This window comes from Prunus avium, chromosome 1 (genome assembly GCF_965620075.1).
Source record: "Prunus avium chromosome 1, drPruAviu1.hap1.1, whole genome shotgun sequence".
Taxonomy (NCBI): domain Eukaryota; kingdom Viridiplantae; phylum Streptophyta; class Magnoliopsida; order Rosales; family Rosaceae; genus Prunus; species Prunus avium.
Window position 1 is genome coordinate 48,625,844 of NC_142284.1, and position 27,936 is coordinate 48,653,779.

Genomic DNA, 27,936 nt, shown 5'->3' on the forward strand with positions numbered 1-27,936 from the left:
AAGTACTAAAAGTACCAAAATACCCTGACTGAAATTTCAGACAGACAAGGTTTTTATTTTATTTTTAATCTTCTTTCTCCTCCTACGAACCTTATGTTGAATTGCCAATTTTTCAGACTTTCTTTTATTGGAAATAATTATGTAATTACCCATCTTGAGTCACCAAGTCACAGCGGGTTTTTTTTAATAGAACATTTCCTATTGAGAGAGCCGATAATATACAAACCCAGGACCTTGTCCAGCGGTTTTAGCGTGCCCCAAAAACACTATTTTTTTACCTTTTTCATTTTACTTTCTGGCCACTAAATACAAATTACAAGGCCATTTTGATGACCAAAAAGTTAAAAGGCTGATTATAGAACTTGTAAATAGCTCAAAATATTTATATAGCATATGCTGCTGTTGTTCAAACAGTTGGGTTGTACTTTGTTATAATCTGTACATACTATTCAAGTTTTGCGTTTCCAAACGTAAAAAAACAAATTCAAGAGCACAAAAAACGAATTTTTAACTAATTGTTAATCCATTCATTTTTCCTGCTAAACCATATCCATCTACAATTACAAATCTGAGAACCCATTCTCTTCTGAAAGAGTAAAACGTGATGCAATCCCTTCTAGTTTCATGGCACACAGCAGCCACTACTTCGGTTCACTTTCACCTGCCTTTGAATCACTTCCAGTTCCAGCTTCCTCGGTTGGTGAGGGTCTCTCGTCTGCAGATCCAGCCGACTGCAGGGGTTTCTTTAACTGCACGAACTGCACGAACTGCACTATGATCATGGTCATGTTATCGCACCCCTCACCACCGGCAGTTGTTGGCGCCAAACACCTATCAAGGACTCTCTCGCACACCACAGACAATTTGCTTTCCTGCATGATTTACAATGATGAGTGTCAAAGAGACGCAACACTAGACTGCTGTGCTTGCTTTCAAACCATAAGAACAAAAGAAAAGGGAGAGAAAGATGCACTCACCGAGACCAGTTGTTCATGTACATAATCAACCACTTGCTGGCTAGACATGCAATCCCTGTAAGAAATTAACAAAAACATTAACTTAGATTTCCGATAAGCATCCATAACATAAATATATTACAAGACTTATCAAAAACAGAAACATATCAGCATAAATTATTTGTCATCAACCATTATTTTTTAATTCTGGATGTGGGTATGATATAGTCGCTAAAGTCCATCAATAAGGCTGATGGAGAGACTCCAAAACGAAAATGAGGTGTAAAGCTTAAGACACATACCAGATGCCATCACATGCTAGCACGATAAACTCGTCATCATCACAAAGCTCAACCTAATTTACAAAATAAATAAAAAATTAAAATGGAAGATAAAATTAACAGCTAATAATTTTTTGTCGATTTTTTTTATTTGACAAAAAATAGGTACCAAAACAATTTTGTGAAACTAGAAAATGTAGATAGCCCCAAAACAACCATTTTATCCACCCATGAAGTATATATATACATACAGTGTTTATATCTGGACTGGCAGTTACAATTTGCTTTTCAGCTGGCAAAAATTTGTTCTGCTTGAATTCCATATCACCTGCAGTACATGCAAAACTAATATGAGTATGGGAACTACAAAATATTCTCCCCTTAGCTCCCCTCCACAAACATGCATGCACGTAATGTAGCAGACCAACGCCAAAAGGTTTGTGTGTGTGTGTGTGTGTGTGTGTGTGCGCGCGTGCAAGCATGTTCGTATATTTTTCAAGATTCAAGCTAAAATATATCTATAATTCTCATGCAGTGAAATTACCTATAGCTCTTGCAAGATTCAAGCTGCCATTGACTCGTCCTGCATGGATAAAACCACCGGCTTTCAAAATCCTCTCCTTCTCAAGCTCAAGATCAGGTTTGTGATCTCTTGACAGATTATATGCCTGAAAAAGAGAAGTGAAATGATCAACGAGAATAAAAAATGTACAAATATTCTCGATTAACATGTTTAAATAGCCTTGGAATTTAAGTCAAATGCTCATCACTTTGAACCATTTAATACTGAAAAGGCAGCATAGTCTTGCTTCGATATTTAATCAGCTAACAAGCATGCAAAAGATTGGAAAACAATAAATTACCTGACCCTTCCGAGATATTACACAACGAGAATCACCAGCATTTGCAACAAGAAGTTGGTTGTTTCTAAGAATTGCAACACAGGCTGTGCTCCCAGAAGTTGGGCCAGTAAAATCAGAGTGAGGCCCCTGAAAACATATTTGAGTTTAAATTATGGAATGCATAGACATTATGAAACCAATGAAACAAATTGCTTATAGCTTCCAAATCAACACTGTTAAAGAAAGTTGTGTTGGTATTAGCAGAGGGAAAGTACTCCTACCAGCATACAAATTACATTTACTGAATGATTAAGTTCTGAATTACCCGAAGAATCCTAGTACTCAAATTAATATACAATAAAGAGAAATCAAGCAGATCAGTATCTGCTCCAGATAAGGATAAATAACTCGAAACAACTTTATGATTCCAGCACCTACCTCCTCAAAAGCCCAATCATCAGCTTGATCATTACCCTCACTGCTCCTTGGGGACCAAATTAATCCTTCTATCATGCCGGTAAACTTGTTTATCTTATCTCCCAAAACAGCTAACTCTCTCCAGCCCCTTTGTCCACGCATCATTTCATCCATTCTGCATAAATCAATTAACAACATCTTCAATCTCAATGAAGGATAATAAGACCACAAGTATAAAGGTACACAATAAAAGTCTATTTTCGCACACTTGAACAAGTATTACCATGTCAAGTATCTGTGATCTCATAAGGATCCAGAACAAAATAGGCATAATAAACACAATGCGGTCAGATCTTTCTTCAGCAGTCTCAACACATATTGAGACTAGTTTAAAAATTAAATAAGTCACTACTTAAAATCGTTAACATTCTCATTATTATATCAAAACTTGGGATACCAGTCAAAAAAATTAAAACTCTTTTCGCACACTTACCATGAAAATATGTGGACAATAAAATAGTACAACATACTAAAATACAAGGATTATCAATCAGAATTGTTATGGGTATGATTCATGAATCAAATCCACAAGGTTATTGCTACATCCCTTACAATATAGCTTGAATAAATGCATTTGTACTCATCCCCTCCACTAAGAAAGCGGTAGAAGGAAACTGAATTTTAGTACATTAAAGGTGTAACCTGAAAAAAGCTTTTTGAACAGAAGTTCCTATATCTCCAGTCGCATATGCTTCATTCTTGAGCACTTGACGGTGAAGATACTTCGCACAGAATTTAGCAACTACCTTACCTACAGAATTATTGAACATACGTAAGTAATAATACAAAAAATATAAATTATTGCTAATAAACTTCACAAACTGCATATGTACGTCTGATTACAAGAAGAAGGCATTCATTCTTGTACTAAAAAGGATTACATGTTATCGGTTACCCATCCTCATCAATGAGATGAGTATATGCTTACAAATATGAGTATAATCAATGACTCTTTTGGGTAGACAGAGATAGAGGTCAACTGAACGATGGTACAGTAAAAAAAATTATCCATACTACATTCATAGAAATTGATCCTCTAGCACAATTTACAAATGCAGATACTTGAAATTGCCCATTATTACCTCCATGGCCATCATAAACACCAAAGAATGAGGTGGATGCATCGAGATCGGGATATGCTGCATGCTAACAAAACACATCAACAAAGTAACAAACAGCACATTAATGATGTCACAAAATTTTCTGAAAAACAACGTAAATAATCATAGCAGCTTCTCTCTGCTACACTACAAAGTGTACAACATTTTGTACTGTACTACTTCCCATAGTCCTGATTGTTTCTCTACTGAAACAACCCGAGACCACCAATAGGACTAGCCCAATAAACAGACCCGGGGAGACTCCTAGGCTACTAGCAAGGAGTAGCACCCAAGACTAAAGTTGCACCAACACATGCCAAAAGACAATCAACCTCTGTCCTAATTAAAAGAATAAATAAGAATAACCCAAGTGGAATTAAGATTACGCAGTCAATTTGAACATGTCAGGTAATATCATATTCAGTTCAATCCTAACGATAGCATGCTAAACAAAAATGGAAAACATAAAAGAGTAAAGTTCTAAAAATGTACACAGAGGTACTTATTTTCTCAAAATAACTTCTAATAGGAAGAGCAAGGTTTTATTTACTCACAGCATCCTCCATGGTGGCACGCCACCCTTGCATTGATGACAAACCATATCTGACCCGGCCATTCTCACCATCTTCAGAGAACTTTTCAGTTTTGGGAGTGCTGAGATATATACCCATTCCAATCTGAAATTAAATAAAAGTTCAATCAGAAACATTGATCCCACAATTCCACGCTGAAAAACTAATGTATCCAACAACCAACAGAGTTTTGATGATAACTTGTATGAAAGTTAGGAAAATGCAGGTAAGAAAACGCATTGGGACTTCTAGAAACTCAAAGTTTTTACTGTTTGGTTATGAAAATAGATAGAAATCACCAGTCAAACAAAGATAAGGCTATTTGTCAGTTTCTGTAAATCACACACACAAGTCTCAACTCCTTCACCTCTGCTATCATCTCATATTCCACAGTATACAAGATTGGATCGATTTGATCACACTCAGGAACGATTTAAGAGGACTTTCTCCAAGTGAAGCAGGAAATATAAAAAATAAAGTCAGATTAGGGTACTAAAATCACAAAAATTAAGCAAGAGTTAGACTTGAAAGAAAGGATTAATACATAATATAGTAGTAACAATCATCAGGATCAACTCGGTATTTATGAAAACATCAAGATCATCCTGGAGAAGAAGAGAAAACCAAATTTATATGAAAGACCCATATTTGAAAAAAAACCAAATTTACATTCAAAAGGGAATGAATCATCAAGAATTCAATATTAACCAAAAGCAAGAGAGACCCAGATGCTAAGTTGCAAGAGTGAATAAAATGAACCAAGAAAGAACTTATACATAAAGAAAGAAAATCACTTGAGAGACTTGAGGCTCCTTCACATGCCCGGTTGGGAAGCCCGTACAGAAATGAAGATCAGAATCGGAAACAGCAGAAAGAATGGATATTGGGGTTTGGGAAGTGGGTCTTTTAGAGGTTTCACAAAAGAGCCAGACAAACAGAGTTTTCACGGAATCTGAGAGAAAAACAAAGGGGCAATATGTGGAGGAGAGCAGAGTATCAATAATTCAAAGACGAATGACAGAGCAAGAAGAGAGAAAGAGAGAGAGTCAAAGAGCAAATCATCGGGGGAGAGAGAGAAAAAGAAGACTTTTGGAAGACCGAATGATCATTTGAAATTTGGGTAATTTCTCTGGTCACACTGTTGATCTCACTGTTGATGGTCTTTTTCACGGTATTTTCAAGCCCCTTTCTCTCTCTCTCTCGGACACACGTCACTCTATATTTCTTTCCTTTTTTTTTTTTAACATTTTTTTTCTGTATATTCTAATTTTCTCATGAATTATGTTAGGCTCGATTTTGCTCGCACGAGTTGATACATTGCAAAACTCACATGTATATGAGTTGATATATGGTAAAATTCGCATATATATATGAATCGAAAACTCTTAATCATTTTCGGACGCGTGTATGACTAAAATTAGCTTTTTTTTCTTTCTTTTAAGTTCAATTAATAACTCCAAGCAAAAACAAAAGGAGAAAAAATTCACTTCCTATTTCCCAATCTGGAAGCAGGCGCTGGAGTTTTCAATGTGTTTCAAAATTGGCTTTTTACCCATGTCGGCACGGAAGACACTCGTTAGATTCCCTAACTATCAACCACCCACGATATGAAACAAAGATGATAAAAAAAACTTGAAAAAGACTCTTGCTTGCTCCGTTTGTATCTATTTCTTCAAAATCATGTGGCAGCAGAGAGATTCACCAAACTTATGAATAATTTCGTTATCTGCCAATCACCCACTTTATGCTCCATTTGAAGGCATTTTCTGAGCCAGGTGGAGCTGATAGCTTCATCCCTAAATAATGAAACGACTTCCTTTCCCTTATTTTAATGTTGCCAAAGTAAGAAAAACGTTGGGAAACAAGAACATCTCCCTCTGCAATTTGCATGGCCCTTGTTAACAGATGATGTACGAACCATGCAAAATTTGGGCCGCGGATAAAATTCCAAGTCATAGGTAGAGTTTTGGTATCATATGATTCATATCAACGTCAGTGTGTCACTTAAATATGCATATAACATTTCTTTCAGCGACGGGCCGTAGTTTTGCCTAAAAACAAGCAGACCGGCAGTTGTAGATGTTGACTAACTTCAAAGTGAAGTAGACAAGAAGATGAACTCCACCAGCAAAGTCACAAACTTTCCTAGAGCCCCATCCCCACCAACCTAAGTTTGCTGACAGTTGGCAATGAAACCATCTTTCTACCATTTATAAATCTTCTTCCTCCTGTTATCATCTTTTACCATAGACATATCATTCTAAGAGCATCTCCAACTGATATATCAAAAGTGTCACATAGACATTTAACAACTATAAATAACATCTCACACACTCCAACCGATGTGTCAAAGCTGATGTGGAATGAAGGCTGAAGATTGAGATGTTATTTCTAGCTGTTAAATGTCTATGTGGCACTTTTGACATATCGGTCGGAGATGCTCTAACATATCACGTCTAATGTGTCGTCAAATTATGACATTTAGATATGATTTAACCTAATTAATGATCTTAATTTATAAACTGACAATACATAAAAACAGATCGTGAAGAGTCTAAATAAGTGAAAAATTAAATAAATAAACCCAAAAGAGAAGAGAGAAAGTGGGAATATAATTAGCGAGCAGCTACGGCCTACATGCCACCACAAAGTGAGTTTTTATTATATTTTTTTGGCTAGCATCTAAACAAAAAACAATTGTCCGTTCTCATGCTCAAAACATGAATGCGTACGTATCCTAACAGCTTTTGTATTTTGTAATTTTCATCAAAGTTCAATCAAACTGTAGTTTCCCAAAAAAAAATAGGCAGAGAAACTTGTTTGAAACTTAGCTAAAAGAAAAAAGGGAAACAAAATCACAGCAGCCAAACAAGGCAATGATTAGGGATTTGGGAAATCTAAATTCCAAAAGAACACGAAAATTTCATGTTTGGGCTTCGAAAGAGCTCTATATAAGAGCAACAAAAAAACTTATTTCATTACCAAAAAAAAAATAGAGAGAAATAAATCAGGTTCTGAGATAATCGTGACGCCGATACAGAGTTTCCGTAACGTCAATTACATCAAAATTTGTACAAATTTCAAAATTCATAGTTGTTAATTAGCGTTTAAGACAAATTAAACAGTAAAAATTTAATTCAAAACACTTTTTTTTTTCCTCTCTCCCAAATTTTCGGCTATGGAGGCGTCACAGCCAGGGAGTCCAAGCGCAGCTCAATCAATGGTGGAAGAGGAGTTGGTGAAGCGCTATTGGTGCAGGTTGACGGAGGAATGCACGCCAAAGTACATAGCTATGGTGAAGGAGCGGCATCAGGGCCGTTGGATTTGTGGACTTTGTGCAGAGGCGATCAAGGACGAGAACTCGAGGTCGCAGAGGGGTCTCAGCGACGAGGAGGCGATGAAATAGCACGCCAATTTCCGTGAGGAGTTTCGATTGTCGAGCCCTTCGGTGAAGTCTACTGAGGAATTGATATCGGCGATAAAGCATCTTTTACGACGGACTTTGAACTCATCGAAAAACGAGGGGTTGGGTTGGCCACCCTCTCTTTCGAGGTCGAAAAGCTTCTTTGTGCTAGTGGCGAAAGCGTAGGCAAATTGATTGAGGGAAATAGTTGATTCATAAAAATTAATAGACTTTTTATCACAAATGGTCCTTGACGTTTACGAAATTATCACGAATGGTCCTTGAGGTTTTTTTGTGACACTAATAGTCCTTAACGTTTGAACTTTTTATCACAAATGGTCCCTGCCGTCAAAAATTCTGTTAAGCGTATGATGTGGAAGATAAGTGGAGCCCACATGTCCAATCACATCGTGACATGTGGATTAAATAAATAAATAATTTTTTATTTATTTATGAAAATCCATTAAAAAACCATTTAGCCTCTCTCTCTCTCTCTCTCTCTCTCTCTCTATGTGGGTCGCCGAGAGAATAAGAAACTGTTCTCGGAGCTTGTCATGTGCTTCTTCTAGATGTCTGAACTGCTCCTTCTTCCATTTTAGCTAATCTTGAAACCTTCTGATTGTCCTCCTCTAGTTTGAGTATCACATCATCTCTCTCTCTTAGTTCTTTGGGTGCATTAGCTTTCTTCTCTGCTTCAGAAAATTTCTTCTGTGAAACTGATAGACAGCCTTTAAGGCCTTCAATCTCTTCTCTATATGCACGGATTGTTTTCTCTTGATCCATTTTCTTCTCATTTGCTTCAATTTCTCTACAATTCATCCCAGGCTTTTCTTGGTCTTTGTCTATTTGAAGAGGATGATGAACTTAAGCTTGAACTTGGTCTTCGGGATTGAAAAACTTGAAAAGTAGAGAGAGAGAGAGAGAGGCTAAATGGTTTTTTAATGGATTTTCTTCAAAAAAATATTTATTTATTTAATCCAAATGTAACAATGTGATTGGACATGTGGGCTCAACTTATCTTCTACATCATACACTTAACATAATTTTTGACGGCATGGACCATTTGTGATAAAAAGTCCAAACGTTAAGGACTATTAGTGTCACAAAAAAACCTCAATGACCATTTGTGATAATTTCGTAAACGTCAAGGACCATTTGTGATAAAAAGCCAAATTAATAATGACTGGTAGTAGTAGCTAGAAGATAGTAGTGGTAAGTTTAGTGGAAATTGGGTTTAACTAATTCAATTAGGTTTTTTTAAAAAACTTTTTTAATTAGTCTTGATTAGCTAATTTTTGATCAATGTAGTGGGGGCTGATTCTCTTCATTTGACATTGTGATTGTGATTGAGGGGACGGTTTGTTGAAGATCACTTTTTGTTCATTGACATCAATCTAAATGTACAAGTTCTATCTTCTTATAATAGCTATGTTGATTTGATGTTTTGTTTACAATACATGCTTGTGTTGTGTTTCTTGGCATATTTTTCTTAGACGTGATTTAACCTAATTGATGATCTTAATTTATAAATTGACAATAAATAAAAACAGAATGTGAAGAGTCCAAATTCAAGATTTATTTTTTATTTTTTAGAGGGAAAGGAACTTTATCAAAGTGTAATTTAAACGTAAATTAACATTCCCTTCTATAATGGGTAAGTTGGGCTCTTAAAGTGGAATTAAAGTTTCTTACTTTTTAAAAATATTTCGTTAAAGTTGGTTTATAGACGACAAGATCTACTTTGTGCCGGCGACCGTACCTTTTGAATGTGCATCACAAACAATATTAGAGAAGATATGATTTGGTACCAAATTCCCTGGCAAGCCAGTGGGCACCGCAACATGCCCCTTCAGTTCTTGTGCTAAAAATTATAGGTCAAAGGGAAAAAAAAAATACCAAAAAAAGAAAAGAAAGACAAACTCCCCAAAATACATTGAACCCCAATCTGATTAAACAATTGTTGAAAGGGATATGGTGTATAGAATAAGGGTGGATAATCAAATCCTCAAAGTTCTGTGCACAAGTAATTGAAAAATATGGTGTATCTTTCGGTTGATTGGGAAAGCAAAATTGACTTGTCTCCTAACAAAATGATGGCCACCACCAAGGCATCAACCATGTGATTTAGATATGGGTATATCAATCACCTAGTATTGGTATGAGTGCAACCCCACTATGAGGCAGGTTGTACATGATCTCTCTCTCTCTCTCTCTCTCTCTCTCTCTCTCTTCACCTGGTGTGGTGGTGGGTACAGATATATTCCAGGTTGCTGCTTGCGGCAGGCACAAAATTGGATCTTGTGGTCCTGAAATATTTGGGCTGAATTCATTGCTAGTAGTTTTTGAGTAAACTTGAATTCACCTATAAACACTAAAATCTTAATGGGCTAAAAGGGTCATCAGTGGCACCTAAGTTACTCAAAATAGTCCCTCATGGGTCAAAGTTATTTGGTGTGGCCCTAGGATAGATGATGTATTGCATTCATTTATTGCATTCATCTGAGTCAAGACATAGAATTATTCTAGAATATATTGGATTTCTTAGATCAGTTTTAATTACAAAACGCAAAGGCCTTGTAGCTCAAATGGTTAAGAGCATGCGTTTGAATCCCTCCTCTCTCAATATTGCTTTGTATATCAAAACTTTATGCTTAATTTGGTAGATAAAAAGCGTCACTTGGGCAAACTTAATCTTTGCCAATCTCTCCCGCCAAAAACTTGTGAATTCTTCCATTGATCTGAATTTCACTGCAGCCAGCAGTCTTAACAATGCCTGAATCATTCATCATATTTCTCCATCTTTGTGCTTCCTCCCATTGACCGCAGGATGCATACAAGTTAGCAAACATCATATATTCACCATCGCTCAAGGAACAAGCCCTGTCCATTATTAGCTTCATAGCTTTCTCCCCATTTTCAAGGTCCTGATGAATGACACAAGCACCAAGCAAGGCACCCAAGACCGCCTCGCCCGGTTCAAACGACATCGTCTCAATGAGTTGCAGCGCAGAGTCAAAAAGCCTGGCTTTGCTTAAAAGATCAACCATGCACCCATAATGCTCTGCCTTTTGAGTGATCCCAAATTGCTTTCCCATGCAAGCAAACAACTGGCATCCTTCTTCCACCAGCCCTGCATGACTGCATGCACTTAGCAAAGCAATGAAGGTGATATCATCTGGTTTTATACGATTCTCTCTCATTTGGCCGAAGAGTTTCAGAGCAGCCGGGCCGGAACCATGAAGAGCAAGAGCCGAAAGTATGGCATTCCAACAGTAGATATCCTTATCTTTGGACTTATAAAAGACCTCTAAAGACCTCCTTATGCTTCCACACTTAGCATACATATCTATCAGTGCTGTTACTACATGGGGACTTGAGGCCTGCCCAAGCATTTTGGCATATGTGTGTATCTCTATGCCTGTTTCAAGTGAACCCAAGTGAGCACAGGCAGATAAAGCACCAGTGACAGTCAGAAAATCAGGTTTGGTGTTTCCAGCCTTCATTTTGTAGAAGAGATCGATAGCTTTGGTGGGAAGTTGATTGTTCAAATAACCCATTATCATTGTGTTCCAAGTTATGACATTTCTTTCTGGCATTGCCTCAAACAATGTATGTGCTTCAGCCACATCTCCAGCGTTCATGCATGCCAGTATCATCGAGTTCCATGAGACGATGTCTTTCTCAGGAATTCCATCAAACACACTTCTGGCAGATGTTACGCTACCCGTGCCTGCAAACCCAGAGATCATAATATTGAAGGATGAGAGGTCCTGCAATGGCATTGTATCGAAAATTTCGCCTGCATTATCCATCTGGCCACCAGAAGCATACACATCTAACATGGAGTTCCAGGCTACCACATCTCTCACAGGCATTTTATCAAACGCTTTACGAGCATTAACAAGGAGCCCAAGAGACGAATACATTTTCAGTAGAGCAGTTTGGACGAAAAGATGGTCGCAGAAACCAGTTTTAACAGTCTGGCCGTGGAGGCTTAACCCAATACGCAAATAAGAAGCATTGCCAGCTGCTTTGAGCAAAATGGGAAATGTGTAGTTATCAGGACAGAAACCAAGGGTTTGCATGTCTATGTATGATTGAATTGCATGCTCTGCATTTCCCTTAAGCACTTGAGCCTTTATAATTTTATTCCATCTTTGCAGATCATGCGAAGGTGAGAGACAAGTGGAGTTGCAGGTCACAAGAGCCATCTCAATTGAGAGAAGCTAGAAACTCCATTAAAAAGACGGACTTTACGAAGTACAATGTCAAAAACTCACCAAGGGTTTACGCGCCAAAGCGGAGGAAGAAGATGAAAGCAAAACATAAGGTGAAGATTTATTGAAGCTAAAAGACAAAGTGATAAACAATATCCATAGAGAAAATTTAAGACCACATACCGGCCAAGTACAAATTCCAGATTAATAGTACACAGATTGCAAAACTAATGTAACAAAAGGATCATGCAAGATCCTGTTCATCTCGATTGTTCCTGGGAAGAAATTAACCCAGGCTCGAGAGAAATACAAGGCATCATGTTTCTCAGCTTCATCAAAACTAAACTAAAATCCCCAAAAAGAAAAATATACAACTGAATAAAATTATCCTCCATTAAATAACTTTCAAAAATATGGGGGAAAATATAAGGCCTACTGCTCTTTCCCCCTGCGGCCAAAAGCCGGATAGCTTTCCTCTGATAACTAAAACTAGCATGAATCAGGAAAGCAAAGTCTCACAAGCATGGACCTCAGTTTCCTGGTTTGCCAAAAATTCTTGCCCAGAAGGGCTGGACGTAATGCTCTTCTTAGCAGCACCATAGATGGCTGTCCGGAACATGTCATCTTCCACCTTCTTCAGGATTTGTGTCACAACCTTGAAGTCCAACACCCCTGCCAGAGCCAACTTCCCAATAACATCACCAAAATTAGTTGGTGCCTTTGGCAAATCAATGCCGATATCATCCAACATTGACCCATAAAGAAGGCACCCAGTTCCTATATCAACAGAAGTCACAACTTTTTTATTGAACAAGAACTCAAGAAGCTTTATAACGGGTTCCACACACGGTGGGATCTTTTCCAGAGCAACGGCAACAGCTTCCTTAACAACCTCTGGATGGTAAGCTGGGGCTTTCAGCTCCTCCACACATTGAAGTGCTTCATCGAGAATCCGAACACTGAAATATTCCTCCAGCAGAGATACAGTTTTCCTATGAAGAACAGCAGAATTTGACACAGTTGCAGGAGCCAGAGGCTTAGCAGAATCTGATACAGTTGCAGGAGCCAGAGGCTTCTCCAAAGGAATTGCAGATGCAGCTGGAACTATAGGTTTGGGGTTTTGAGTAAGAGGTTCAACTCCTGCAATCAAATTAGTTCTGGTAGGAGGACCACCAGCACCCTGCAACAAGGCACTTGTTTTCCCAGCTATTATGCCACCACTTCCTTGAGGTAAAAATTTTGAATTAAGTGAAGGTGTTTTGCTGATCAAAGGTGGCTGGACACGGCTGGCAGACTGGGAGGGCCCCAAACCATCACGCTTGGTCATTGAACGGGATCGATAAACCTCCCAATTGTCAGTATCAAGACCAGGCATTCCTGGCATTTTCCTGGTCCCTGGCATTCCGGGCATGGGCCTGGTAACAGGAAAACCTCCGGGGCTCAAATCCCCATGGGAACCAGCATTGCGAGCATTTCTCATCATTGCTGTTGCACCTGAACGCAACCCTAGATTCTTTTCTGCTTCTGAATGGATTTCACTGATAGTCTTTGCTTTCACCTATCAGAACAGAGAATTTAAAAGGAAAAAACACAAGTCAGACACACAAGTTCCTACTATAATGTACCTCAATGCATTTTATGGTTACCCCCCCTTAAAACAGAAAGGAGAAATGACATGATATGTAGAATCACCTCTTCACGCCTGGGGACCCAGTTGTTAGACCGCAAATCAAGAACATCACGGACCATGAACCTCAGCCGTGGTGCAAGTTCAGTGTTTGTAGTCAGCTCCTTCAACCTACTAAAATAGCTATCATTGATTCTCCGAGATTTTTGGCTTTCATCCAGCTGCTTACCTATGGTGTTGAAAAATTGGCATATTGCTTCCACATTCTCCTCAGCAGGGCATGCTTTGCCATCATGTCCCAGAAGCTCCTGTGTTACACAAGAGTGCAAAGTTAGTCCAGCAGTCAAACCCCTGTATAAAAAGACAACCCAGAAAAAGTGAATTTAACACTAGCAAGGACCTGAACAATATGGTGGACAATCTTTTCAGGCACCATCTTTTGCTTTAAAAGTTCTCCGATAAGGCGTATGTTTCCTAGAGTTCGCAACTTAAGCATTCGTTCTTTATCTCTGCATTCCATTTCTTGCTCAGGAGCAGTCATCTGCCTAATTTCTGCCCTCAGGTTGTCAGCACCTTCAAAAGCCTCTTGACAATTATTCAAAAGGACTCGTTTAAAAGTGATTTCTTTCCCACCAGGCTCCTCAGATGGGAAAGGAGGAAGCTTTGCATTAAGATCTGAGCATAAGAGGGCATACATAGGACAAAATGTTGGCTCCAGCACAGCCTTATCAAATATCAGAAAGATAACATCCTGCAATTCAAATTGAACCCTAAAGCTCTTTAGCCAGAAAAAAATAGCTCAGTATGGACTTCAAAGTATTCAAGATATTTAGTGAGTACAAACCTTTAAAATATCTGGAGTCGTGATTCCAGAATCAATAAGTTGACCCTTGAGAACATCAAACTTCTCTGGGGTCAATTTGTTCAATATACTGCACAGAAATTAGAACACTTTTTGTAAGATACTCAGATAGAACAAGCAGATGCACAAAAGAAAAAGTCGTGAAAGCATCTTTTTAAAATGTAATACAAATCATGAAGGCATATCTTTCAGCACATAGGTAGAAGAGAACGAATTACCCTTTCACTGTCTTCAACACACGTTCCTTGTCAGACAAAGTTCCTCTTCGAACTGACCATGGAACTTCTGCCTTAGTGAGGGCAGGAGCAGGCCCTACCTGGTTTTGTGCAAAAGGTTAGGATAAGAAAAAAGAACTATTGGAACAAACAAAATCTTCCAATATACATTGGTGCCGTTTGAACCCCATCAAACAACCATAAGCATCCTAAACCGACTTTTGATAGATAATTAAACATACCAGCCAATGATTCCTTATTGAGTATGTATATAAATCAAGAACCAATGATCAAACAATTAGAAACACAATGTACTCGATATCCAGTAATTAGAATTACAAATAATGTCTTAAGTAGAACTTCTTTGGTGGTATTTACTGCATAGGTCAAGGAATCTTGAAGATTAAACAAATTTCATCTGTAGTATAGCATGCAAAAACATAGAATCGTAAGAGACAAGAGACCATGTATATCCTTTACACAATCTGATAATAACTTATTACCACTTGGTTACCAGAAATTTGCGCCCTTCCAAACTGGGAATTTTGCTGGTTATTCAATTCCTTTTTATCCTCTTCAGAAGCAGGCAACTGTGCAGATCGACCACGCCAATCGCGATTATCTGGCTCAGAATAACGAGCTTGGGGTTGAGGTTGCAGCTAAAGAAAATTGAAGTCAATGTTAGAAGTCCTAAAACATATAAAGAAAGGAAAATTATTTATGACCGATAGAATCATAGGATGAAAGAATAATTTGAAAAAATCCAATCACATGGACTCAACAGTTGTAAATGTGAAAGTTGATATTCATGAGTTTACTGTCCAGATAACTAAAACATTTACTTCTTTTTTTTTGGACGAAAAAATAAAACATTTACATGGTAGAAGAGAATAGTAATTAAACTCACATTGGCATCTGCACGACCCCAAGTAGGATCCTCTATAACAAACTCAGTATCTATTTCTTGTTTAATCTTCAAAATTTCCTCAGGGATAGTAGTAGCCTATACAAGAAGTAAGATCATCATATAAAGCTATCAGCCACACTTTCCAGGAAAGATACATACTAAGAAATATTCTACTTCTCTTGCTAGTGCTTCATAACCATAGTAAAGAACAACAGAAGCTATTAAGAAACAATAAGTACCTCCCTGAGCTGCAAAAGTTGATCTCTAGTATATCGAACACGCTCACGACCTTCAAACCGCAAGTCACCAGTCTATTACAAGAACACATTTGAAAGAGTAAAAACATATAAGTTGTAAACATCAGTAAATTAACTATATACCTCAAAACATAAATAAGCAAGCCCACACAAAAAAGGAGATGTGTTATTAACGAAGAGTGAGGATGGCATGCATGACCGACCATACCCCAATTAGAGCTTGAACCTAGAAAGCTAAGACACAAATACAACCATAATAGATCATATGTGTTGAAAAGTGAAGACATATCAAATTAGAACACATGTATCAATTAGAAAATCACAATCAACAGACAGAAGCCAAAATTATATTTAAGAAGCTTAACATGTAATGTCGGTTCTTTATGGGCATTGCTGACTCATTGCATGCCCACCTAAATCCAACATATAACTCTTCGTCCATATTTACAGCTGGTACACATTCTTGAGAGCCCTGCCAAGAATTAGGACGTTTAAATCTACCAATATCAAATTCACCATATTTGGACGATCAAATCTTTTTCTAGGAATCTCAAAGTTTTGGTTTTTGAGGATTTCAAGGAAGAATGTGAATGAAGATCCAATTTGTACAATGATAACGTTCATTTATCAGAAAAAGTAAAACTCTTTAGCAATTACGCTCAATATATCCAGGCAACAACCTTATAATACAACACCGAAGCCATTCCAAACAAAAATATATATAATACAAAACTCGATATCCACTCAAGGAAGAAAAAAAATGAGAAAAATATTGTTTTGAACTAACTAAACCTCTAGAGAACCAGATCTGTAGAACAAGCAAATACATTCATTAAAAAGCTTATGCAATCATACATACATACATACAAATATATATATATATATATCTATATATGTTTGGAGCTAGGGTTAGGAGGGACCTTGAAGGCTGAAGCGAGGCCGGCATGGGACTGGAGAGCCTGAGCCTCTGAAGAAGAAGAATCAAAGCGAGGTGCGAGGAATCTGGGGGCACGGAGGCCACCGGCGCCTCCAGGTCTCAAGCTTATCACCGTCGGATCCGCCATCATAACTTGGCGCCGTTGATTTTTTCCGAATAGATAAGGGGAAGAGATTGCAGCCGTCCGATTGGGTAAAGAGAGAAAGGGGCGTTTGGTATCGTGGATAGGGTTAGGTTGTGTTTGCAGATAGAGACAGAGGCTCTCTCTCTCTCTCTCTCTCTCTTTTTTTCTCTATATGTGTAGGCGTGCAATCTCCTCGCAGCAGCTGCAAAGAGAAGAGACGATAGAAACGCAAGCCCTATTTAAATTAAAATTGAGAGAAACCTTCCCGTTGTCGTTTTAACTCTTACATTTCCTGAAACGCTTAGGAACCGAGGCAATATAATTTCTGACTGAAAAAGTAAAATATAATTCAGAACCTACATTTGTTTAAATTTGTAAATAAAAAAGAATTAAAATTTATTTACAAAATAATCAAAAGAAATATAAAATCTACTCCTATTTTGTTAAGCATATCTTTCTTTCTTTGTTTCAAAAACTTTTATTTGGTTTAAACTAAATTAAAAAAAAGGAGATTCACTATTATACCCAATATAGGAGCCCAAATTATAAAAAAAACCTAAATGAAATGGATTTTAGAAACACACCCAAAGCCCATTACAACATAACAAAAAGGCTTTTAACTTCTTTTAAATTACAAAACTGTCATTGATTTCTTAAAACAAACCCAACCCCAAAACCTCATAACAAAAAGCCCAAAACACTCAATAGGGCATCAAAGTAATTTAATAATCAAAATTAAATTCAATAGGGCCAGCTATCATTTTTTGGATTTTTTTTGGGTTTGTTTATAGAAGTTACATGGTGTAGAGTTTATTTATAGTTTTAGTGCTATATGACTAAATATCTCTTTAAAAAATTCGAAAATAACTTCTTCTTTTTTTTTTTTTTCTTTCGTATTTTGGTGAGATGTGTTTACCTAATTGAGTCATTGCAATTACTTTCCAACTTTTCCTTTCCCTTTATAGAAAGAAAATTGCATCCATTTTCATTATATATATAGTATTAATACAATTAATATTTAAACATTTAAATAATATTTTAGCCTTATTTAATTACTTTCATTAATAATTATGTTTTTTTTTTATTTTTAGTGAATAATTAGTATTTAAATATTTTAATTAATTTTATAAATTACTTAATAATTAATAATTTTAAATTGTTTGTGGAATTTATTTTTCTTCGGGGCAAAATAGATAATTACTTAATATTTTTAAGTAAGTAATATCTTAGTCTTATTTAATTAATATAATTAATAATTAGTTTTTAGTTATTATTTCTTGAGTGAATAATTTAATTGGTTTCATAAATTACTTAATAAATAGCAATAAATTATTTTGAGGACTTAATTTTTTAAAAATTTCCAAAATTATTTTTAAAATTGTTTCAATTATTTAAATATCCAATAAAATTAGTTTAAATACTCCAAAAAAAATTAGTATTCCAATAATGGATTTTACCCTCCAAATCATAAATTCAAGTGTCGAACCAAAAACCTTACCTTCCGAACTTGTTTCAAATCCATTTTCAAGCCTCAAACCCTAACTATAAGCCTATTTTAGGGCACTTATGACTTAATTAGGCTTGGATACTCACGTAACTCGATCTAGAATTTTACTAGAGGCGGTTCTTGGGGTGTGCAAGGTGAGCACAAGCACAGGGCCCCACTTTCAAGAGGGCCCCACAAATATTATATTGTTTTATTAAATGTTATTCTATTGAGGTTATAGTTTTTTTAAAATTTATAATAATCAGATTGAGGTTAGTTTAATATACTAATATAACATATACTACATAAATTTTTCCATTAACTTTGCAGACCAAAACAATATTCCATACTAGACACATTAAAAAAAAACAAAAACAAAAACTTTGCATACATAATATATTAATGTAATATATAACATAGCCAAACCCTTATATAGCATACAAGTTTATTTTTCTTTTCCCCCAACCGTCATAAGCCATGTAGTTAGGGGTGGAGCCATTAAGGGACCAGTGTGGTCTCGGCCCCCCTTCATTTTTATATAAAAAAATATTGTATATTAATATCGTTTATGATACTTCAAATATTTTTAAGGTTTTCTCTTCAAGTTTACATATTTTTTAATGTTTTAGATCAATTTTCTAAAAATTTAGTATACATATTATTATTTTTTACACAAGTCCTTCAAATCTAAGAGTCATTTTCACCCATTTCTCTAGATTTGTGACTATTTATTCTCTTATTCTCCATATAATATATTATCAAGTTTTTTTATTTTTTTGTTTTGCCAAATTATCAAGTTTTAATTGGGTTGACTCACTTAATTAAGATTGTTAATCTTTCTCTTGTTTTGTTATATTGTTTTCTCTTTGCCTATAGTTTGTTAGGGTTTGGGAAAATTTGAATTATTCTCTATTGAGTTCAATGGATCTTTCAACTAATTTGTAGATTACCAAAAGAAAAAAAGTGTAAAGATTTCATCACATATGTATTGTGTATGATGTTTTGGCATTTTCGGTTACTTTGGAATGTATTGTGAGTTTGAATTTTTTATTATAAATATTTTGTAAGAGGCCTCCTCACACATGAAATCCTCGCTCCGCCACTGCATGTAGCCTTTTTTTGCAAGTTTCACGAATCAAGCTCAATTATCTCTCTCAAATTCTTAGAGTTTTCACTCCCTTTTTCTAAATGATAATTGAAGAAAATTCCCAAATCAATAAGTCTATCCTCATATGACCAAGACTAGAGATAATTAAGGATGTAATATTATAGTTTAAATTTTGATAGTATAGTTATTGATCCAAGAAATTTCATTAAGTAATTATCAGAGGATTTTTATTTAATGTGATTGGCTTTTGGTGAGTTTTAGTTGTAAATTTGCTATTAATGATTCAATATATATGGTCCCAATTCTAATTCTTTTGTTAAAGATTTTGTTTTAAAAGGTTCCATTACTCATTTTGCACAGTGCTTCTAAAATTTCAGAGCCGCCCCTAGGTTTTGCGATTAGGGTTTTGATCTCAGGGGTTAGTACAATGTAATCAGACCTAACCCTAGTTAGTTGAGTACGTCTTGTGGTAGATTTAATAAATGGTTTGTTGTTGTAATTCCAAAAAAATTTCGTTCAAAAAGCACCAAACTAGTGGCTCTTTTGCCATAACCTTGATCTTTAAAAAAAAAAAACAAAACACAAACACCACGTGGAGTTTTTATCAAAAATAGCCAAAATTTACCCTCTACTTTAAAAAATGTCAATTTTTATAAAATCTTTCAAATATAGCCAAAAACTCTCCTAAATAGACATAAATGCCCTTAAAAAACCCACGTAAACTTAAAAAGAAAGCTCATGTACAAGTTAGTAGTTTGCTATTGGACCTTTCAGCAGTAGGGACCATGAATAAGGAGTTTTTATCAAAAATAGCCAAAATTTACCCCCCCAACTTTCAAAAATGTCAGTTTTTATAAAATCTTTCAAATATAGCAAAAAACTCACCTAAATAGACACAAATGCCCTTACAAATTAAAACCCACATAAACCTAAAAGGCAAAACCCTACTACACAAAATTTGGATTCACACGCACGTCTGTATCCTTTGGTCGAACTACTGCTGAGCACGCACGTCTATAGCCTTGGTCTGAAACAATTCCAACACTTACTGATCTGTAATCCCTGTAATCCCAGGTTTTTTTTTTTCTCTCTCTCCTTCCATCTTTGTTTTAATTCCATGGTTTTTTGTTGGCCACTTGAAATAGTTTATTCAACTTATTAATTTTGTTTGTTGGATTGCATTTGAAGATAAAGAACTTATTAATTGTATTTCTTTTTCGATTTGGATGAATAAAATATTTTCAATTTGGGTCTGCTTGGATCATTGTAAGTTGAATTAGGGAGTGTTGAGGCTATACGTTACTCTGAAGCTCCTTTATCATAATTTTACCTGAAACAAGTAATCCTTTAGTTTTACAATTTTTGTACGTTGAGTTCACCCACTTTCCATCGTAGTTAATCAAAATTGTCAAATTAGACATTATCCTGAAAGGTAAACCAACATAATAAATAATACAATACACATTGAGAAAACAATGTTCAAACTATATATATATATTGTCAAAATAACAAATATATATGATTTGTATATTTTGCTGTCATAATAGCAAATCAGTAATCATGTGCAATTTGGGTCTACCACAGGAGAAACACTCACAACACCCACAAAACACAAGAAACAGATTTATAGAGAGGAAATTTCCAATTATTTTTGCTAAGGGATGGATTTGCCTAGATCATTGTAAAGTACTTTCTACTATCTGGCCAATCCCAATGGGCAACACGTCTGTATAGCCTCAACACTCCCTAATTCAACTTACAATGATCCAAGCAGACCCAAATTGAAAATATTTTATTCATCCAAATCGAAAAAGAAATACAATTAATAAGTTTTTATCTTCAAATCCAATCCAACAAACAAAATTAATAAGTTGAATAAACTATTTCAAGTGGCCAACAAAAAATCATGGAATTAAAACAAAGATGGAAGGAGAGAGAGAAAGAAAAACAAACCTGGGATTACTGGGATTACAGATCAGTAAGTTGAATTAGGGAGTGTTGGAATTGCTTCAGACCAAGGCTATAGACGTGCGTGCTCAGCAGTAGTTCGACCAAAGGATACAGATATGCGTGTGAGTCCAAAATTGTGTAGTAGGGTTTTGCTTTTTAGGTTTACGTGGGTTTTAATTTTTAAGGGCATTTGTGTCTATTTAGGTGAGTTTTCTGCTATATCTGAAAGATTTTATAAAAACTGACATTGTTTAAAGTGGGGGGTAAATTTTGGCTATTTTTTTTATAAAAACTCCACCACGTGTGAGGACACCTTCCACAAGAGAGCTTCTCTGTACACGGAGTCCAGAGACTTAAACATAATCAACATTCAGCCCAAACCAGCTATTTATTTGGAAGAGCTCTTCAACTCCCAATTCCAAATTTCCAACCGAGCTCCAAGCCCCCAGCCAGACAAATATGGCTTCCATGCCTTTCTCTGCAACTTTTTCAACCCCTCTACACGGTTATTCTCAAACAAAAACAACAAGAAGCTCAAATTCTTCAGCTTCATGCCCTTCCATGGCTTTCTGGACCCCCTCCGTCAAATCTTCACTTGGGTCATCTAAATCAGCAATTTTCCAGAACGGGTTCTCTTTGCAATCACTGAGTTTTAATGGGGTTTTCTTCAAAGCTCGGTCTTTGGGTGTTTATGCAAGAGCAGCTACAGAGAAAACTCTTTATGATTTCAGTGTCAAGGTATATCGTATATGTTCCTGAAAGAATTTACTTTTTTCTCCTTTTCTTTAATAGGCAGAATACCATTTGGATGTGACTGGGAAAAGAACCAAACTTGTAGCTCAATTTTTTCTGTGGATGACAAAAATTGGTATCAATTTGATATTTATGAAGTCAATAAGTTTTTTTTTTAATGTAGGATATTGACGGAAAGGATGTTCCTCTTAGCAAATTCAAGGGGAAGGTTCTTCTGATTGTGAACGTGGCTTCAAAATGGTATTGAGAAGTCCTTTGGATATTTGTCTCTGAGCTGAACTTTTGTAATATATTATGACAAATTGAATTTTACGAAAGGCCTCTGTGGAAGTTTGAGATTCTTGTGAATTAATAAAAAATATTTGTTTGTATATCAGTGGATTGACTTCTTCAAATTACTCAGAACTGTCACACTTGTATGAAAAGTACAAAACTCAAGGTATGTTCCATCTCGGGAAATTCCTATTGATTCTTTTCAATAATAGTTTTTTCTCCACAAAAATGGGCATTAGATTGAATTTATACATTTCTGAAATCCTTTGGATAGTCCTGCCAATTACATCCGTAAAGACAGTGCTTTTTTCTTGTTACACAAGTCACCTTTTTTTTGGTTGGTCAGGGTGAACATTAGAGTCAGGTGGTAATAGTTGCTGTGTATGTAGGATTTGAGATTCTAGCTTTCCCTTGCAATCAGTTTGGGGGCCAAGAGCCTGGATCAAACCCGGAAATCAAGCAGTTTGCTTGTACAAGGTTTAAAGCTGAATTCCCCATTTTTGACAAGGTGCGAGGTTCAGCTGCATGTCTTCCATCCATTACTTTATTTTTTCTTTTCATATATGTTTTTACGGAGATGGTTGTTTCAAGTACTAAAAGTGCATAACAGGTTGATGTCAACGGTCCCAGCACAGCTCCGGTTTACCAGTTTCTGAAATCAAGTGCAGGAGGTTTTCTAGGTGACCTTGTCAAGTGGAATTTTGAGAAGTTTTTGGTGGACAAAAATGGTAAAGTTGTTGAGAGATACCCACCAACAACATCACCTTTTCAAATTGAGGTATGCTTTTCCTTGTTTCATTCGGTTTTATAATTTGTAAATTCAATGATACCCTGGGTATTGATTGGATCAGCTATAAGTTAGTAAGGTGTGTGACAAGCCATCATAAAAGGAGAACCTTAGGGCCCGTTTGATAACCATTTCAATTTTAGTTTTTAGTTTTCATTTTTTGTGCTAGAGTATAGAGAAAAATAAGAGTGAGAATGGGAGCGAAGATGAGATTGAGAGAAAGGATGAGAGAGGAGGATGAGAGGTAGGAGTAACAAAAATGAAAACAAAATCTTGAAAGTGAAAACAATTTGAAATAGATTTCCGTTTTTAGTTTTTGTTTTCACTTTTGTTACTCCTCCCTCTCATCCTCTCCTCTAATCTTCCATCCCAATCCCATCTCCACTCTCATTCTCACTTCCATTCTCCCTCTTTTTGCTCTATACTCTAGCACAAAAAATGAAAACTAAAAACTAAAATTGAAATGGTTATCAAACGGGCCCTAAGGTTTCTAGAATCATGTTTGTAGATTTTGACAGCATATTTGAACCACACATATTTTTTATAAAGTTAGGGAACTTGATGATTTGATGGTCAAGTTAGACTAAAGTTAATGCTCTTATCTTTATGAAGTGAAATAGTTTTAAAGTCCCCTTTCCCAATAACTGCTCCATTTTTGTTTTGATAAGATATGAAGCCTATTCGAAGTTAAAGGCTAATAGTTTTATTTAACCACTGATGCTAATTGGAATGTTCCTATAAATCTCCTGAGATACTCTCTTGTAGTTGTTTCTTTGAGCCTGTTTGCAGAGTTTGCATTCTGTAACTTTTTAGTTTGCAGTCTGTGCTGCTGTTGCAGCTTTCTTTGGATTGAAAAAAAAATTCATTCATACCAAAACAAAGAGGTTAGTTTAGTAACATAGCTATAAAAGGCAACAAACAAAAAGATTGAATCAGCTCTGAAACTTAATATTAGCTATCGAAATGACGTGTGCATTTTCTGGTTTATGTGTCTCTGTGTTAAAATAGCATGGCAACTTGAGCATCATAATCTGAACTGAAAATATAAGAGTATTTCCTCTTTACCAGCTCCATCCTGTCATGTGAGTAACTGTCGAAGTAACTGTTCTCAGTCTCTCTGTTTTGCCGGTCTGATTCTTTGTCTATACAATTTTTTTCAGAAGGATATCCAGAAACTGGTGGCAGCGTGAGGAGAAGAGCTGCACAACATGCACGGCGGCACCCATAAAGGGAGGATGGAGGAGCAAGAGCATACATGGAAATCCCTGTATATGGCGTTTAGTTAATAGCTTTTACACATGTCTTATCAGTACAGTTTTATTTTCTCTTTTTGGGGGGTAACGGACGCACTCCTTGTTGGTTTCAGTTGTTCTTTTCCATATATATATTTATCATAATTTGCAATGATACAAATCTAGTCATGTCTAGCAGCCATATTTTGTCAATTTGTCTCACCATTCAATTTCAGCGTATATTCTAATTGTCTAAAATGGTTTGAAATGCGATAAAATTCTAATTTTTAATCCGTCAACCTATTCTCTCACACCAAATTTTTAGCCCAAGTTTTTTGGTACAAGTTAAAACGATCCTTGCTTATGGTGCATTTGTTGCAAAATGTTCATTGATAGATGAACATATTGGCTTCTGTCTTGATACTAAGTTTGAAGTACTTAGCAGATGCTGTTGTCTTTGAGCTCTCTGTTTATTCATATGATACTGCCTCTGAAGATTTTAGCATTAAGTTGCATTTACTAACGAAGTCCGACTTGTATTCTTAAGACATATTATATTGAATTAATCCATCCAAGTTTCAACCCGGCGTTTTCTTTAATACTTCATGAACTGTCATCAATTACCAAACCATTAAAAATACACAACAGATGGAACTGAGCTGACCCTCCTAGACTTTTTCTTCTTTGAGCCTCCAAATCTTTTACCTCTACTTCCCCAGATCCATGCTCTCCATGGATCCCTCCCAAGAAACCCATATCATTGATCAAGCTACTTCAGACCAAAAAGATGATGATCATCGTCATCACCATTCAAACTCCACGAACCCATTTGCTCAAATGATCCAGCAACCCTTCCAATGGCTCCAAATGCTCTCTTCAGAACTCAACCCGACTTTTGTCTTGGGTGTGGTCATCGTCTATGGCCTCAGCCAAGGATTTTCAGGCTCTTATTTCAGAGTGGTCACAGACTTCTACTGGAAAGATGTCCAGAAAGTCCAACCCTCAGTTGTGCAGCTCTACATAGGCTTGTACTACATCCCATGGGTCATGAAGCCCATTTGGGGCTTATTGACTGACGTTTTTCCAGTTCAAGGCTATAGAAGACGACCCTATTTTGTGCTAGCAGGACTTACAGGGATCATTTCAGCTCTCATGGTTGCACTAAGTGACAGCTTGGCTGCTGCTGTGGCCTTGACTTGTTTGATTGGTGTCATGGCAAGTGTGGCGATTGCGGACGTGATCATTGATGCTTGTATTGCAAGGAATAGCATTGAGATCCGATCGTTGGCCTCGGATATGCAGAGCCTTTGTGGGTTCTGCTCCTCTGCCGGAGCTTTGGTTGGGTACTCTACAAGTGGGTTTTTTGTTCACCATCTTGGTGCTCAGGTACCCTCTGTTTTTTTTTTCCAAACTGATATGGATTATAGTATTTATTTAGTGTTACAGATATATGTGCAGTATAGTTTATTATGCAAATTGACTGTATATCTTATATGGGTTCGTGCATATGGTTGGCATATTTTTATGTTATATTTATCTGGAACTTCCCAATAAAGATTCGTGCAATATTTTTCCCAGAAATTCTGGACTGATCTATGACATATAAACTAATTAAAAGGAACAGAATTGTGCTGTCTTATCTTCTCATGACCCCATTTGTTCAGTATTTTTATATATTGGGTTTTAATTTATTTTGGATTAAGGATTCTAAGAATTGAAAGCTGCACATTGTTGTTGTAGGGTGCATTGGGTCTTTTGGCAATCCCACCAGTCTTTCTGACTGTACTGGGCTTTGTTATATATGAAGAAGGATCAACCAGCCTTCGTTCTGAGAAAAAGAAGGTTAGAAAATTTACACATTTTTTTGTTACCATAAATTTTCCACATTTCTCTTTTATGCTTTATTTTATTATCTCTTTCAGCAAAACCAGTGGTCCTGGGATAAAACAAAACAAAATAAAAACTCATGCTGTCATTATCTATCTTTTTCTGTGACAAACTCCGCAAAGTTCTCACCTGATGGTTCATATATATATATAGTCACCATTAAATTAAGGTGACCTATTCTTCTCATGCGTTTAATAAAATATCATCTTTTCTATAATAAAAAAAAAAGTAACCTAGCTCTTTCCTTTTGATTTTCAAAATACAGTGGCGTGAGTTTAGCCCCTGTAGGACCCCTTTGATTCTCACCAACCAACCAGAGTTGGGTCAATTTATTTTAAGGGAAATATTTATCTGTATATATATGAAAACTCCCCAGTAATATTTCCACATACAATATCTATATTTGTTTAAATACAAATGTGTGCATGTCCAGGTAGTAGAGGAAGCAGGAGTGGCAATAAGGGGCATGTACAAAACAATAAAATGTCCTCAGGTGTGGAAGCCTTCCCTTTACATGTACCTATCTTTGACTCTAAGCATTAGCACTCATGAAGGCCAGTTTTATTGGTACACCGACCCTACAGCTGGTCCTGCTTTCTCTCAGGTCCCTCTCTAGCTTTCCCACTCTTTACATATTATTTGTTAAAGAACATGACACGTCAATAACAAAACGTATTGATACAAGGACAATATATTTTTCACATAGACTAATTGGCTTTATCAATGGGCAGGAGTTTGTTGGGATGATATATGCAGTTGGTGCAATGGCTTCAATAGTAGGGGTTCTGATCTACCACAAGACTCTAAAAGACTACCCCTTTAGAAACCTACTCTTCTTTGCTCAACTTCTCTACGCCATATCAGGCATGCTCGATCTCACATTCATCCTAAGGTGGAACTTAATTCTGGGCATTCCTGACTACTTCTTCGTCATCATGGAAGAATGCGTTTCTCGAATTGTTAGCAGAATTCGATGGATGCCCATGATCGTATTGAGCACAAGGCTTTGCCCTTTAGGCATTGAAGGCACATTTTTTGCGCTGTTGATGTGCATTGACAGCCTTGGCTCACTGTCCTCTAAATGGGGTGGAGGGGTGGTTCTTCATGCCTTGAATGTCACAAGGACAGATTTTACAAACTTATGGCTGGTCATTCTCATTAGGAATGTGTTGAGGTTTTCAACACTTGCTTTGATATTTTTGGTTCCCAAGGCTGATCAATTTGATGTGTTGATTCCTTCTGATCTTTTGACCAAAAACTCTGCTGTTACTGCTGTAGATGATGAGAGCTTGGAACTGGTTCCAATGAAGGAGAAAATTGAAGTTTAGGTGCTCATTTTTTTATAGGTTCAGATGTAAAGAATTAGCCTCATACATTGTGTTGTACAAAATCTTAAAGATGTTTACACAATAAACTTGCTTTAGGGAGAGCATGATATATCCACCAATTAACTCTTGATTTAGTGATATTTAAAAGAGGCGAACAGTTCAAATTCTCCCTCTTCTATAACAAAAATAAAAAGAGGCGCTCAAATATTGATTTAGTGATATTTAAAAAAGGTGCTCAGCTCTTGCAACAAGTTATTTTTAGAGTTCCTTTAACAACACGCATTGGTAAATACCAAACCGGTCCTTTGCTTGCCACCAGGGCTGTTGGGAAAGAATTGGACCGACCAATCCACAA

General features: G+C 36.4%; 5 protein-coding genes, 1 non-coding gene and 1 pseudogene across 7 annotated transcripts; 3 read left to right on the forward strand and 4 right to left on the reverse strand.

Moving 5' to 3' along the window:
- Positions 1 to 369: 369 nt before the first annotated feature.
- Positions 370 to 5,358, reverse strand: LOC110762625 (Protein phosphatase 2C family protein). 2 transcript variants are annotated; one of them, XM_021965277.2, is made up of 11 exons: positions 5,023 to 5,358; positions 4,211 to 4,333; positions 3,639 to 3,702; positions 3,199 to 3,307; positions 2,518 to 2,671; positions 2,101 to 2,226; positions 1,782 to 1,905; positions 1,489 to 1,565; positions 1,259 to 1,311; positions 978 to 1,032; positions 370 to 872 (listed from the first exon to the last, which is right to left on the reverse strand). In XM_021965277.2, exons 2-11 carry the CDS (start codon positions 4,325 to 4,327, stop codon positions 642 to 644), a joined length of 1,110 nt encoding a protein of 369 aa, XP_021820969.1. In that variant the 5' UTR covers positions 4,328 to 4,333; positions 5,023 to 5,358; the 3' UTR covers positions 370 to 641. The 2 variants fall into 2 exon arrangements, with proteins under 2 accessions (XP_021820969.1, XP_021820970.1); XM_021965278.2 differs by having other exon boundaries at positions 5,005 to 5,358.
- Positions 5,359 to 7,406: 2,048 nt separating this feature from the next.
- On the forward strand, positions 7,407 to 7,817 carry LOC148297944 (uncharacterized; annotated as a pseudogene).
- A 2,303-nt stretch (positions 7,818 to 10,120) lies between these two features.
- LOC110762578 (pentatricopeptide repeat-containing protein At3g29230-like) lies at positions 10,121 to 11,856 on the reverse strand. Its single transcript, XM_021965227.2, has one exon. It carries the CDS (start codon positions 11,840 to 11,842, stop codon positions 10,319 to 10,321), a length of 1,524 nt encoding a protein of 507 aa, XP_021820919.2. The 5' UTR covers positions 11,843 to 11,856; the 3' UTR covers positions 10,121 to 10,318.
- Positions 11,857 to 11,944: 88 nt separating this feature from the next.
- Positions 11,945 to 17,000, reverse strand: LOC110762576 (eukaryotic translation initiation factor-like). Its single transcript, XM_021965226.2, has 9 exons — positions 16,637 to 17,000; positions 15,699 to 15,770; positions 15,460 to 15,555; positions 15,056 to 15,211; positions 14,556 to 14,653; positions 14,320 to 14,407; positions 13,876 to 14,226; positions 13,541 to 13,783; positions 11,945 to 13,406 (listed from the first exon to the last, which is right to left on the reverse strand). The coding sequence occupies exons 1-9, from the start codon at positions 16,781 to 16,783 to the stop codon at positions 12,348 to 12,350; spliced, it is 2,310 nt and encodes a 769-aa protein (XP_021820918.2). The 5' UTR covers positions 16,784 to 17,000; the 3' UTR covers positions 11,945 to 12,347.
- LOC148297945 (small nucleolar RNA snoR103) lies at positions 16,080 to 16,184 on the reverse strand. The gene has a single exon (XR_015833338.1). It is a non-coding gene; the product is annotated as a small nucleolar RNA snoR103 (small nucleolar RNA).
- A 4,645-nt stretch (positions 17,001 to 21,645) lies between the features above and the next one.
- Positions 21,646 to 24,547, forward strand: LOC110762682 (phospholipid hydroperoxide glutathione peroxidase 1, chloroplastic). The gene is made up of 6 exons (XM_021965351.2): positions 21,646 to 22,059; positions 22,238 to 22,314; positions 22,452 to 22,513; positions 22,737 to 22,855; positions 22,958 to 23,125; positions 24,295 to 24,547. The coding sequence occupies exons 1-6, from the start codon at positions 21,781 to 21,783 to the stop codon at positions 24,322 to 24,324; spliced, it is 735 nt and encodes a 244-aa protein (XP_021821043.1). The 5' UTR covers positions 21,646 to 21,780; the 3' UTR covers positions 24,325 to 24,547.
- Positions 24,548 to 25,025: 478 nt separating this feature from the next.
- On the forward strand, positions 25,026 to 27,714 carry LOC110762672 (Major facilitator superfamily protein). The gene is made up of 4 exons (XM_088247242.1): positions 25,026 to 25,752; positions 26,107 to 26,208; positions 26,687 to 26,857; positions 26,985 to 27,714. The coding sequence occupies exons 1-4, from the start codon at positions 25,090 to 25,092 to the stop codon at positions 27,579 to 27,581; spliced, it is 1,533 nt and encodes a 510-aa protein (XP_088103368.1). The 5' UTR covers positions 25,026 to 25,089; the 3' UTR covers positions 27,582 to 27,714.
- Positions 27,715 to 27,936: the final 222 nt, after the last annotated feature.

Coding starts and splice junctions, on each gene's coding strand:
- LOC110762625 (XM_021965277.2), bottom strand. CDS start 4,327: ATGGGTATATATCTCAGCACTCCCAAAACTGAAAAGTTCTCTGAAGAT. Junction 1,312..1,488: donor CCAGTCCAGATATAAACACT/GTATGTATATAT, acceptor TTTGTAAATTAG/GTTGAGCTTTGTGATGATGA. Junction 1,033..1,258: donor CTAGCATGTGATGGCATCTG/GTATGTGTCTTA, acceptor AATTTCTTACAG/GGATTGCATGTCTAGCCAGC.
- LOC110762578 (XM_021965227.2), bottom strand. CDS start 11,842: ATGGCTCTTGTGACCTGCAACTCCACTTGTCTCTCACCTTCGCATGAT.
- LOC110762576 (XM_021965226.2), bottom strand. CDS start 16,783: ATGATGGCGGATCCGACGGTGATAAGCTTGAGACCTGGAGGCGCCGGT. Junction 15,212..15,459: donor GGGGTCGTGCAGATGCCAAT/GTGAGTTTAATT, acceptor AATTTTCTTTAG/CTGCAACCTCAACCCCAAGC. Junction 14,227..14,319: donor CGACTCCAGATATTTTAAAG/GTTTGTACTCAC, acceptor TTTGAATTGCAG/GATGTTATCTTTCTGATATT.
- LOC110762682 (XM_021965351.2), top strand. CDS start 21,781: ATGGCTTCCATGCCTTTCTCTGCAACTTTTTCAACCCCTCTACACGGT. Junction 22,060..22,237: donor TTTATGATTTCAGTGTCAAG/GTATATCGTATA, acceptor TTTTTAATGTAG/GATATTGACGGAAAGGATGT. Junction 22,315..22,451: donor GTGAACGTGGCTTCAAAATG/GTATTGAGAAGT, acceptor TTTGTATATCAG/TGGATTGACTTCTTCAAATT.
- LOC110762672 (XM_088247242.1), top strand. CDS start 25,090: ATGCTCTCCATGGATCCCTCCCAAGAAACCCATATCATTGATCAAGCT. Junction 26,209..26,686: donor TTCGTTCTGAGAAAAAGAAG/GTTAGAAAATTT, acceptor GTGCATGTCCAG/GTAGTAGAGGAAGCAGGAGT. Junction 26,858..26,984: donor CTGGTCCTGCTTTCTCTCAG/GTCCCTCTCTAG, acceptor ATCAATGGGCAG/GAGTTTGTTGGGATGATATA.